This window comes from Carassius auratus, chromosome 31 (genome assembly GCF_003368295.1).
Source record: "Carassius auratus strain Wakin chromosome 31, ASM336829v1, whole genome shotgun sequence".
Classification (NCBI taxonomy): domain Eukaryota; kingdom Metazoa; phylum Chordata; class Actinopteri; order Cypriniformes; family Cyprinidae; genus Carassius; species Carassius auratus.
Window position 1 is genome coordinate 8,251,173 of NC_039273.1, and position 14,072 is coordinate 8,265,244.

General features: G+C 35.6%; 2 protein-coding genes across 3 annotated transcripts; one reads left to right on the plus strand and one right to left on the minus strand.

Moving 5' to 3' along the window:
- The first annotated feature begins 76 nt into the window (after positions 1-76).
- Positions 77-3,120, plus strand: LOC113050445 (cytokine-inducible SH2-containing protein-like). The gene is made up of 3 exons (XM_026213404.1): positions 77-691; positions 1,330-1,484; positions 1,996-3,120. Exons 1-3 carry the CDS (start codon positions 672-674, stop codon positions 2,484-2,486), a joined length of 666 nt encoding a protein of 221 aa, XP_026069189.1. The 5' UTR covers positions 77-671; the 3' UTR covers positions 2,487-3,120.
- Positions 3,121-4,368: 1,248 nt separating this feature from the next.
- LOC113050446 (hemK methyltransferase family member 1-like) lies at positions 4,369-13,138 on the minus strand. Of its 2 annotated transcripts, none has more exons than XM_026213406.1 (11): positions 13,043-13,138; positions 12,080-12,256; positions 11,665-11,756; positions 10,756-10,849; positions 10,472-10,603; positions 10,313-10,377; positions 10,146-10,195; positions 6,864-6,969; positions 6,675-6,770; positions 5,827-5,937; positions 4,369-5,129 (listed from the first exon to the last, which is right to left on the minus strand). In XM_026213406.1, the coding sequence occupies exons 1-11, from the start codon at positions 13,121-13,123 to the stop codon at positions 5,057-5,059; spliced, it is 1,077 nt and encodes a 358-aa protein (XP_026069191.1). In that variant the 5' UTR covers positions 13,124-13,138; the 3' UTR covers positions 4,369-5,056. The 2 variants fall into 2 exon arrangements, with proteins under 2 accessions (XP_026069191.1, XP_026069190.1); XM_026213405.1 differs by lacking the exon at positions 13,043-13,138 and adding an exon at positions 12,428-12,707.
- Positions 13,139-14,072: the final 934 nt, after the last annotated feature.

Consider the following 14,072-nt stretch of genomic DNA (forward strand, 5'->3'; position numbering starts at 1 on the left):
CGAAGGGCAGGACGTGATTGGTTGAACTCAAAGCAGGCGCTCAGTTTTCCTGGAAAGTTCTTGGAACGCTAGACGTGCGGTTTCTCGAGAAATGCCGTTTTCATCCTCGAATGTCTATCACAAACATCAGGAAGCAATTACCGACCAGCACCATAATAAAACTCCCAAATGGGTCATTCAAGGACAATTCCAGTGCTAGTTCATCACTCATGAGACTGCAGTATGCCTGAATGAGAAGGAAGAGGGGATTGATTCTGTGGGTTGCGCAGAGCTTCACCGCTGATGACGTCAGAGGCGCTAAACACGGGGGGATTCTGAGAAAGCCACTTCTGGGAAGTCAGACGAAGAGAGCAAGCCAAACCCTGCAGTGTTCCGCTTCTTGTTCAGTTTTAGTGCACGAGCTGAACAGAAACCGCTCGTTTTCTAGAACCATGTCCAAGTTATTTATTCGCGTGGTTTGTTAAATAAACCCGTAGACAAGTCGCGTACTTAATTTGACAGACAGCGAGAGAATCCCGAGGCTGTTCGACGACCTTCCTACGCTCGAGAAACATCTTTGAACTGTTTGTCATCGTTTGTCAGACCAGATTAATTTTGGAAGTCCGAGTATAAACCTTAGGAACAGAGAACCTGTAAGAAATCCGGCAGATATCAAACCAGACATATTCACGATGATTTTGTGCGTTCAAGGGTGAGTTTTAGCGACCCAGCTTTATTAAATTATCACAGCAATATATAGAGTTAACAACATTACTTATTGTTCATATCTAATTGTCCATTTACGAAATACCACACATTCTTGTTGATGTCGCTAAGCATAGTGTTAAAGACAAATTATTTATTAATTAATATTTCTTAGTATAATAATACATTTATTTTGTTTAAAAAGTAGATATAAATATGTAGTTTTTTTAATGTTTAAAACAATTTTTTGGAACAGTGAAACACATCTGTCCGCAATAATTGAGCCTAATGAAATATCTTTATTTTCTGTATAGTAATATGTGTATTAACACAAAATATAATAAAGGGTGGCATTAATAGTATATAAGGTAGCGGGAAAAAAACAACTATTTTTCTCACAAATAATTATTCATACCTCTATGAATTGATTAAGAATTAACATTAACTAAATTAAAAAGCTGAATAAGCAATTTCTGTAAATGTGTATCTCCGCGCAAATTTGAACATGCAGTGATTGGTCCTAAGAAAAAAAGAAAAGAAAAAAAAATGTATTGTTTTCTTTTTAAGATGATTGCAAAATTTTAAATACTTAAAACGTATTACATTTTTAATTAATTAATTATTATTATTATTTTTTTTTTCCAGGCCAGCTCATTTGCAAGATACTTCTGATCAAATGGTCAGTTTTCCAGTGGTGACTTTCTCATCTCCTCGCTGCATCCATGCAACCGTTACCTTATGGGACCCTAGCAAAGATTTCAGATCTATCTCCGATAATTTCTCCTATCTGGATGCCTCAGGTATCATACAAATTTAAAATGTTACATCTGTAATAATAATAATAATAATAATAATAATAATAACTATTATTATTATTATTTTAATAACAAAACGGCAGTTAGGATTCATTCATGCATTCATTCATTCATAAATCCGTAAATCCATAAATTAAGGGTCTTTCAATAAAACAAGTGCCTTTTCCATTGTTTTCACAATAAAGTGTGTTTAATAATGTGTTAAATTAAGCTACTATTAAAAGGCAAATGAGAACTTTTTATTTAGTGAGAATTCTTCTTTCAGAAAGATACATTTTAGCTTCATTTCTTTTTTTTATTGAATATACATATTCAGCAATGAGAGTTTGGAAACAGGTGTGGGGACATGCTATAAAATTAATCATTTTTAAAGGCCTCTGAAGGCACCCATTTTGGAGAATGTCTTCTTGGGGCTTTTTAAATATTTTTTTTTGTATCCCTTTATCCATATATATCCTTTAATAAAAATGTATTAATCCCTCCATTTTTTTTCCAGGTTGGTACTGGGGTGCCATCTCTGCCAGTGAGGCCCACTCTGTCCTACAGGGGGCATCAGAGGGTACTTTCCTGATACGGGACAGCAGCCACCCTCTCTATATGTTGACACTGTCTGTTAAAACGGGTCGTGGGCCAACGAATGTCCGCATTGAGTACAGTCTCGGACGTTTCCGCCTGGACTCCACTTCCCCGGCCAAATCTCGCCTGCAGTCCTTCCCTGATGTCCCCAGCCTCGTGCAGCACTACGTGGACTCCAGGAACAAGGGGGGGGAGGAAAAGACTGAGGAATTGGATCACGTAACTTTGCCAGCACCCAAGGAATGTGCGGTGTTGCTGAAACTCAAAAGACCAATCCATCGTCCTCAAGCCTTTCCTTCCTTGCAGCACCTCACTCGTTTGGTAATCAACAAACATACCACTTGCACAGAAAGCCTGCCTCTACCGAAACCATTACTTCAGTATCTTCAGGATTACCCTTTCCAGCTCTGACATTGCCATGGAAATGCACACCGCGGCCAATCACAAGCTGGATGCTGATGATTTGAAGGAAGCAAATCAAATGCACAGCCCCAATCAGACGTTTGGGTCGAAAAGCAGTGTTAATAACTTGAAGAGTGATTCTTGTTTCTTGAGCAAGTTTTTGGTGGTCAACAAGTCTATCTTGGTAGATAGATAAAAAAAAATGTATGACTAAGTGGGACTGAGTTAAGCCTTGTCCAGAAAATGACTTCTAAAGTAGAAGAGTGACGTTACTCAACTTTTGAGTCATACTGTTAAAAGCTGGAGAGGTTAAACCGCAAGCTTGGGTTTTAAGATGAATTTAATGTTCATGAAACCTTTGTATGGGTCATGTGACCCTTTTAGGAACGATTCAAAATGAGAAACTGAGCTCACGAAAGGCACATACGTAGCTTGGTCTTCAGCACTCTATAAAGGCACGCTTAGTCACTGTGCTGCCTTGACTGGAATTTTTTCTTTCCTTGAAAGTGAAATGCAGTGAAATTTTTTTTTTGGGACTATTTTAAACCAGATTTACATATTTTTTCTATGCCCACAATGTGGAATTTGTATTTATGGATGAAAAAGCCTTCATTTTGTAATAAAAATTACAAATTGACTTGAAGTCATAATGTTTTATACAGGATTGTATCATGTCTTTTGTCACTTCTGAGAATAATTCTAATTTATAGAAGAGTGTAATTATGTAAAATGCGTGGCATGGGGGGGGGGGGGGGGTTGAGCTTAAAATAATGAGGGCTGATGCCGAGTAACTAGAAAAAGAAAATGGAACCTTTTTCACACAATGAAACATCCAGAATGCAGAAGTGGTGCAGAGAATCAGTCCCTCCACGTACTGGCCTCCCAGACTATCAAACAAGGTCATTCAAAACTGTAATCTCAGAATAATAGGATTATTAGATGAACAAATGGGCATGAAATTTATTAGCAATTTAGTAAATCATCTCAGGAAAAATTGGGTGTTATACAAGGTTATTAGATGGCTTTCTGAATATATTCTGAGCTACGGCCATAATTGTTTTACAGCCGAACACAACTATACTCGGGAAAGATAAACATTTATTGAGCTCATAAAGTGAAAAGAGATATGTTATACATTTAACAACAATTTTGGATTTTTAAACATTTTCCATTTGTGTATATATATATATATATATATATATATATATATATATATATATATATATATATATATATATATATATATATAAATTAATAAATGTAAGAAGTGTTCTTTTTTTTTGATGTTGTAATTTTTGTCATGGGCAGAGCTGTTGTAATTTGAAAAGCGTACAATTATAGACATTAAATTTTATACATTTAACAATATGGAATCTAAAAAAAAAACGTGTCCATTCGCCTAATTAAAATTTACGAATGCAAGTGATTATGAAATATTTGAATCAATAACATCAAGCTTTGGTGATTTGAAATTCCTATAGTTTTGAGGTACGCTGAAATTTACATATTGACAAGCAAGCTGTGGAATGAACAAGAATAATAATATTAATGATGAGAAATGAAAGATGTGCATAAAAACATTCTTACAACATCATTCTTACTGCGCGCCATGATTAGCATTTCCCAGAAACAGAGGCAGAGCTTTTTCTGAAACCTGATCTAAGTGCTGCACAAGCTTACAGAAATTTACTGGTGACGTAAATATGTAAATATCATTTATGTGCAATGATATGGGAGAACAGTATTAAGTATTTAGTATCCATTTTAACAATTGGTTCTTATTTATCTAATCTAAACTATTCAAATATATGCAAATTAATTTAAGAACATAAATACAACAAAGGTATTAAAAATATTTTTATTATAGCATTGCATGTCTACAGGAACAATAAACAAATACAATTTATTTATTAAGACTATGCAATATTTTAAAAGACATTATTAAAACAAAGAGAGGTCGTGGGTGTAAAATTCTGTTTCACTCTTCATTTACAGACCAGCACAGACAATTTTGGTGTATACTTGTATACATTGTGGTAGCAGAGCGTGTCGTGTTGTCTCTGTCTTTGCCTTTGTGGGCTAACTGAGCGAGCGAGCTAGCGGCAATGGGCCAGCTGTTTCGCAGAATGAGCGCATTACTTCCAGGGAGAGACTAGCGCAGGACTGGGAGGGGGAGTTCTTAGAAAAGGCCTCAGTAATTACCTTCAGCCTACTGCACCCTGACACTTGCACACTGAGCACATACTCACAATCAATGCAATCTCACCACAACAAACCACAGCCACACACACACACATACACACACACTCACCAATTAAAAGGAAAGCGAACATAGCAGCTATAACAACAGAAGGTTACAGCACAAAACAAATAGAAACCCGAGGTCGTCGGATTTCAGGAAGGAGCTTCTCGGTAGGATTGGCAGGTTTTTAACTAAGTGTATGCTGGGAACGGGCAGGACCGTGAGGAGACTGGCAGTGTGTTGTATGAAGTTTGGCTAAAGGCATTTTTTTAATGGGCAATTGCAAATGGTAAGTCTCTAGTTCTATCTAGTGTGCAGTTATACTAGAGGATCATCTTCATGCATGTCCTTCCCTCTGTCCTTTCTCACAGTCATCGTCTCCTTTCTTCTGTAAAATGCAAAATCGTGGCCTGTAAAATAAAAAGAATGACGATGCGTTTTCCAGAAAATTATAAACATGTTATACTGCTGACTCGACACCCAGAGATAACCGGATAAGTTGATAACAGGTAACTTTTCATTTACAGACTCTTGGTATGAAATTTTGGTGTTTGAAAAATATATTATATTTCAAATCACATTTTCAATATGGCATGACATTTCATATTCCTCAAGCACACACTCTAACATGGACTCTGTCTAGGAACAAACAATCATGGAATGGAAATGTATTACTTTCAAATAATTTTGCAAATTTTTGCACACACAAACATAACTTTTTATTTGCATGTTCATAATATATAATATGCATGTTCATAATATATAAATAAAATAATTTTTTTTTTTTTTAATTATTAATAAATTTTTATATTTAGAATTATACATGTATTTTTTACAAGTAAAATTAAAATATTTCCTGAAATTTCTGGAGAGGGCGGGTGTTAAAACATTCCACGAAAGCCAAATGCCTTGGTACATATTTGCTATTGAGCAAGTAATTCCACACGACTCATTCTCACACTGGACTCTGTTGTCTAGGAACAAACATTCATGGAATGAAAATTGTATTACTCTCAAATATTTTTTTCCCCACACCTTTGCCAGGCATTTGTAGCTAAACTTCTTTGAAATGAAGGAAACATCAACAAGTTTACAGAAGAACCTGACCTGTTGGTGAGGTCACAGCGGGTTTCTAGATAAAGCAACCCCGGCATCATCTCCTCTATCAGCTGCTGAATGATTGGAGGATGACATGGGGCAACCTCGAGGTAAACACGCCTGGGCAGACAAAGACATTTCAAAGTGGAAGACAGGAAAAGGTTGGGCTGAGAGGATGTTTTACCAAGTAAACAATCTCGTTAGCCTCTAGTCATGAAGAATAGTACATCTGAGATGGAAAATCTGAAAGCTAATGCTAGAATAATCCCATTCTATAGAGATTCTCAGCATCTATGAAAGGACAGCATCTGTCATTTCTACGAAAGACAAGTCTTAAGTGGACACATAATAAGACAGCTAAGGAAATCGGAGATCCTATACAAAACGCTTGTAGTTCACAGCGTGCACCGACTAGAAAAACGACACATGCAATGCTTTCAGGCCATTCCAAGTTTATCAATCATCCGTTTGGTGAAATGCTTATGGAATATGTCATTTTACGGGCATGGAATATGATCACCTTACACAAAACAGGCTTTGCAACTCTCATCACCAAAGGCTAATTGTGTTCTTTTTATTGTGTATGCATGTGTGTGTATGTGCAGTTGTGGGTCTTGGGAGTGATGAGGGCGGGAGGAGGTCTGGGAGAATGTTCTAGTCCCTGGAATGCTGTTATCTACTGAACTACAAAGAAATTTGCTTCATTCGATTCCCTGAAGCATTTAAGATATGCTGGGAAAGCTTCTTAGCGCGATTATACCATACTATTTATACTGCGTTCGGCTAAAAGGCCACTCGAGAACCAGTCCCTCTGCCAGAGCTCATATGACGGCTTTAGGCAAACACACACTTCTTACCCTCGCGGAGTTAAGAGCTTCGAGCTCAGAGCCAGAATCGGGCGAATCACAGACAGCCCGTCCAAACCCCCGTCCAATGCGATGTGGTCTTCAAACCTTCAAGGATAGAGGTGGGGCCCGTTAAAAGGTTACAAACACGCACAGCAAAGGTTAAAGCACATTTTGAGCGTGTCCGAGTGTTGGCCTAACCTGAGTATCTCTGTTTGTAATGTCTTCATGTCCTGACTGAGCAAGTAGGGAGGGTTGCTGATTAGAAAGTCAACGGCGTTGCATTTGCTCAGTATCACATCTGCATCTGTGAATAGAAAACACATTTTGATCTCTTGCTTTCATATGCACAACATATATTTGCACTGGAAGCTTCTAAACTAAACAACATTGACCAGATAAAAAAAATATATTAACATGAATTTTGAATTACATGCTGGTAATATGTGGGATATGTAAAAAAAAATAGTAAGCAACAGCGGTTATCATCATCAATATAATAACAAATGTTTCTAGAGCACCAAATCAACATTTGAATGACTTCTGAAGGATCATGGGATACTGAAGACTGGATGCTAAATATTCTGAGAGATAAATTACATTTGAAAAATATTAAAACAAAAAACTAATGTAAAATGGTTAATCATTTCACAATACTGTTTTTACTATTTTTTTGATCAAATAAATGCAGCCCTGGTGTGCATAACAGACTTCACAAACTACTACTCCAGGGATATGCTGGTATCAAATTTTCCTTTTGCGATTAATTGCTAATGCTTTTAACACGGTATACAGTATTATCATAGTGTTGTAATTTAGTTTTAAAAAAGTAGTCATAACACAGTATAACAGTTTAAATAATCTTTCTTATAACTAAAGTAACTGAACATTTAAATACAATTAAGAAATAAAAGAGAAATATATAAAGTAAGTTAAACACATTAAAGTGCAAAAGAACTATAAAGACCAACCGATTTCACTTAACAATAAGACCTCTTTAGTTAACCTTTAACATACACAATGAGCAATAGCTTCATATGCTACAGAAGTTGTTAATCTTTGTAAAAAAAAAAAAAAATAGTCTTAGTTCATGTTAGCTCATTATATAACACAGCTGCAACTTTCGATTTTAACAACGTTATTAAATATTGGAATACCTTAATTGGCAATTTATGTTAACTAATGAATTAACTAATGTTAACTAACAAAGCCTTAATGTAAAGTGTGAATGAACAATAAAGAATCAAAACATGGCGATGTTGTAGTCCAGATAAAAAAAAATAAATAAAAAAAAAAGAAAATAAATAGCCTTTTTAGTCTAAATATTTAAGTATTTGAACATCCTAGCGAATCCACAAAATCTGAATGGCTATTTAAAATTATTTAAATACGTTTTAGAAAGTAGCACAGCTGCTTTATTTATGAGGTTTCCACGGTAAGGGCTGCATTTTCTGCAGTTTAGCGCCATCTGCTGTCAGAGTGAATGTGTTTACATTGTTAACTGACAAGCTGCGCAAATCAATGCTGATAATGAACGTGGATTTGCACAGCTTGTCAGTTAACAACGGCTCCGTGTAGTAACAGCTGCTCTATGTGAAATCACGCACCTGATGGAATTTACCGCTGATTATAGAAACGGCTTTACTGATGAGATGCGCATTAATTATCGCACAATATTTATCGGGCACCTCTATTAGGTTTAGGTACATGTATATACAGTAGTATGTTAGTATTTATTTTTCTCATGCATGTATACTGTACACACACAGTGTACTATATGACGTATATAACAGGCTGCCAAAACATGCATTAGTGTCAAAGATCCATGAATCTCCTGAAAAGCCTCCTCCATTCATGTCTGTTAGCTCAAACAACACTTGTCAACTAAAACAACACTTAACATTTCTTCAGAAGTACCTTCATTTATTTGGTCAGTGAAGTGCAGCGTTTAAAGAGCAAACAAGTTCATCTCAGAGTCTAATAATAGTTAAGTGGGTAGGCCACAGAGAGTTAAAAATATGATATTTAGCATTCAGGTTTTAATGCCATCTAGTGGGAAGAGAGGCTCGATCTTCAACAGGAGAAGCCCAATAAATCCCTGTAAATAGCGGAACATTTCCATTTCACTACCTTGAATTGGCCTGAATCGTCCGGCTCGATCAGTCAAAGTCTCGATTATCTACTAGCGTTCAAGTCGCACTAATGCTAAATCAATTCTGAATGTTATGATAAGGCCCACAATGAATCTCTGAACTCTTTTCAGTTTCTTCACGGGTTGTGGGTGGAAATTTTGTGGCACGTTTTTAAATGTGGAAAACGGAGCTTATTACTGGCATCTGAAAACATGATTAAATCAGCCACAATATTTAATAAATAAACAGACAAGGAGTGTGGGATGTGTAGAATTGTGTATGGATTGAACGACATTCAAGTTCCGCAGAAGTCCGTGGAGCTTTCTATGGAATTAGCTGAGCATTACGTGCAGGTCTATGGTCTACTTGTGACTCATGCGGCCAGTCATAACAGAGAGAAAAATCACGGAAATGGGTCAATCAAAAGATATTAGTCACTCCCTCTTGATGCATTCCCTCTCCACACTCTAAACAGCCAAGAGGCCTTGTTAAAGTTTTATCTCAGCTTTGAAACATCAGCAAGTACTTTATGAAGAAACCAACAAAGAATGAAAACACCACGTCTAGTCTTGACCTGACTTTGACGACACTTCAGCTAAGAAATATTTCCATTCTGTCAGCTTTAGTCAAATTAACCTTAACCTTCATTTATTCAAATCTCTCAAGGCTAAATGCGAGAGCAACGCAAGCGCACACACAGCACATCCTGCATGGAATGTCGAACTGAATCCAGATGATTTTGCACCTTGGGATTTGTGTTCCATCTAAATTCATTATCATTTGGATCTTAATGTGGTTCTCCTCATGAAATGAAATTTTATTACAATTAAGTAGGTAATAGATCTTGATAGCTTATTACTGATATCTCTTTTATAACTATTATTAAAGGAAATACTTAATGTAGTAACCCAAATATCATGTTATTTTTTGTTTAGAGCCATAATAATCAATGTGAAAGCACAACATGAGCCTGAAGCCTTAATTTATATAATAAATACATATTATTAGGTGAATTAACAGCTGAATTTTATATATATATATATTATATATATATATATATATATATATATATATTAAATACAATGCATTTGTTTTATGTGTGTGTGTAATATGTAACTGTTAACTTTACTAGAGTAAAATGTTGTGACATTTATTTGTTTTAATACTGTTAAAAATTAATCACCTGCTATCAGTCAGTGGCATAAAATAGGCAAGCTGACCAGAAATGACGTTTGTTGTGTGCGGACCAAAAATTTCCACTTTCGCAGGAAGTCAGTGCAACAATGATAATTAAATGTAATGACTAGTCATTGCTGAGTGGGCTTTTCTGTGTCATTTCCATCACTCTTACCCTTAATCACATCTAAAAGGTGAACATCTAGCCTGTCCTGCAGACCCAGTCTGGAAAAAACAAAATAGGATAATGACACATATGGAAGAAACAAAATAAAAAATCATAAACTGATAAAGACCCAAATATAGAAGCGTTATAATATAGTCAATGGTGTTGGTGTTCACCTGCTTGCATTTTCCATTGTAAGACATACTGCTGCCTGGCTTTGATCCAAAGCAAATACCCTGAGCTTAAAGAATCATGGGTACAGATGTTAAAGATGACATGCTACATTACTCAGAAGAGCAAGAGAATTAGTCAGAAAAAAGACACTGAGTGCAAACCTGTGGAATGCTGCGTAGTAAACTAAGAGAGATGGCTCCAGATCCACAGCCCACCTCCAGACATCGTAAATCAGTCCTGTGCGATTCTCCCTGTATCAACCGGATGTCCTCAAGAACCAGACTAACCAGCTCCTACATGCACACAAACCAGCAGGTCCAAACGGAAATAAATGTTTTCAAACACACAGGCTGTGTTTATCCAAATAGTCACGTCCAATTGAAGTCCACTCTCAGTTTGTTGCAAATTTCGGACACGTGCTAACTAGGTCACTGAAGCTTTTCACCTCTGTTTCAGGACGGGGTATGAACACGGGAGGCCTCATCTTAAGGGTCAGGTCTCTGAAGTCCCATTCCTCAATCACGTATTGTACAGGCATCCTAGAAAATACATGTGCACACAGGTTCGACTAAGATTAATAGGCAATCCATCTTCTTTTACAATCATAGATGATTTATGAAAAAGAAGCTAAATTTTAACCAGCTGATCTCAGTCCCAAATCTATAGTCTAGTCCAAAGATAATAATTTTTTTTTTTTTTTTTCGGGAATTTAAGAAAATATTGTATTAAAATGTATTTATTTAATTTGTACCGTTTTGTTTATGTTTCATTGTATCTAAATTTAATTTGAAAAAGGTAGGTAATACACCACTTAAAATTAACTAAAAAATATAAATAATTCTAAAGCATTTATTAATCTAAATGTTAATTTAATTTAATTATAACATTATTAAAACCATCTGTTAATATTATTTAAGCTAACATGAACTAACTAATTAACAGGTGTAATTTTACAAAATTTACAAAATAAATGTTAAATAAATTGTTATTTCATGCAGTAACTATTCTTAACTAATGCAGCTATATTTTAAAATGTTACCAATTTTGTTTATATTTAATTTTATTATTTGCATATCTTTATTGTATCACCATCAATATTGTCAGTTAGAAAAAAAAAAAAACTAGCTGAACACTAATTTTGTCCTTCGCTAGACAAATAGGAAATGATCAATGGGTCCTCAGAAATGGTTTAGTGTTAATCTAAGGAGAGTAAATGAATAACAAATAACATTTGAAAATAACTCCATTCAAAATCATTTTAATGAACTTCTGTGAAAGCCTTCACGTGTGTACGTGGTCTAAATCAGTAAAAACTCAGTAAAGTTGTCGGGAGTATAACTGTAACATGTAGTACCTTGTGAGACGTCTGGAACATAATTCCCACACGGTTTCTCTCTCCCTGTCAGTCAGCGTGTCTCTCAGCCTTTTTCTCTGCACACATTCCAGCTTTCAACAAAGAGAGACAAGGACACAGTGTTATGGAAAGGGAAACAGTTATTTCTTTGATTTTGATAAGGGGAAGGAATTAAAGTGAATTGAAAACGAATTTCTTAGAGTGCTTAAAAAACTGGAATCAATAAAATACCAAAACAAAACTACACAAAATTATATATACACAAGTATAAATATGTATGTATACACATTAAATATTAAATAAAATTTTAAATAACAAAAAAATAGGGCGGGTGCAAATCAAACTAAGCGTTTACACATTGAATAATGTCTACATAATTTACATTGTATCAAAACGTGATGAGACTGAAACTCACAGTTTTTTCTCCCAGTACATGAGATATGATGAACTGGCTAGAGAGAAGAGGCTCTGAAACGCCGTGCAGTGTGAAGTGATGAGCCCACAGTCTGATCGCCTGCTCTGCTGTGATTCTGCAGTCTGCTGGGGGAACAACAGCGCCCTCTGCTGCATTTGACCACCACCTCGCTACACTCTGGAAAACAACCAACAGCACATTCAACAACAACAAAAAAAAATTATATATATATATATATATGAACCCGCGTATTTTAAGTTCCGTGGTCATAGAAATACATATTTCTCTTTTTATGCTTATTTGAGCATAGTGATCATAATTAAACTACATAAGAGATCAGACACTTACTCTGTGTTTTGACCATGGTTTTGACACTCCACTGTGTCTGTGCATGAATCGGTTTAGAAAGCAAAATGTCTTGAACATTATAGTTCTGTAATATAAGCTAATCGAGCTAAAAAAAAAATAAAAAATAAATAAACGGTGTGATGCTGTAATGTTCATGAAATTGCTGTCTCAAGAAATGATGCAACTTGCATGTTTTAGCCCTTGAATACGCGTAATACCAGATAAGATTCCAATACCATGTGGCCCGAATTGCCGAATCTCGTTCTTCTGAGTCGGATAATTTGAATCAGTTCAACGGGTTGATAAAACGACTGATTTAAATGATTCATTTACGAACCGGGTCAGCCTTATTTTTATTTTTCATTAAATAAATTGATGCTTTCCAGTTTCCATACACTTTCCATACCATATAAGAATTAGGATCGACAGTTCACAGGTGCATCTTTTGCGGAAATAACGCACACTGACTATTTAAGGCTCTGTCCGATTCATAGTGAGCTGATTGTAAGAGTGTTTTTTTTTTTAAATGAACAACATTATGTGACTAAAAATGACTTTATTGGAATGTACATCAGATTGTACTGCGCTGACGTTAACGTATATCTGAATCATTACCTGAATTAGTCCTTTGAAAAAAAAATAGTCCTTTGAAATGAACTGTTCAAATGAACCGATTCGTGTACACGAAGCGGACATCCTGTCACCAGAGCTTCACATTTCAAAATAAAAGCCGTAATTGAGTAAAGTGACAACCAAACTAAAGGGACAACCTTGTCAATGAAACAAGCTATATGTTGTCTTTTATGTTTATTTGACACTCTGTAATTAAATATGTTAAACTAGATATACTTTTACGCTTAATTCAATCTGTGTGATCTGAAATGACCACTAGAGAGCGCAAGTGCATTACTGCGTTACCAAATGTTAGGAATTAATGACACAATAAACTTAATTGAACTCAAATCGAAAACCTCTTAAAGTTCATGAAATCTTATTTTTGGTACAACGGGTATAAAGATTACCCTCTTTATTTGTTTCTTTCTTTATTTTTAATCAGGTCCTAAGTTTATGACAAAAAGAATAATGATGGGATAACATGATTTGTGAATTACTGGAAACTTTGTGACATACCTTTGCCCTGAATGTGCCTCGTTTCCTAGTTAATTTCACTTACTTTCATAATAACTTCCAGATAACAACTTCTATGTTACTTGTCTATTAGTAAATTATCTGTGTACATCTTAGAGCTCAAATTTCTTTTTTTTCTTTTTTCTTTTCTTTTTTACAGGACCTGTTTTCTGCAGTCTGAGTCAGAGAAGAGAGAACTGCAGAGATCACGTGAGGAGAGACTGGGAGGTTTGATTGGGGGATGGAGGACTGGTGCTGTCAGCCAGATGGGACTGATTGTTATTGTGTGCTGCAGGGTTTGCAGTGTGTGCAGCCTCAAGTCTGTTTGTGCGCAGCACTACAGATGATTTAAACTGGAAGTCCTGTGTTTCCCCTGAAACATTGTCTGTCAGAATGTCTCTCCTTACATGAACAAAGATGGATGAGACAATAAAAAATAAATAGAGAGAAGTGTATAGGTGAAAGAAAGAGGACAGAAAAGGACGGAAGGCTATGAAGGGGATTAAAGTACAGTATC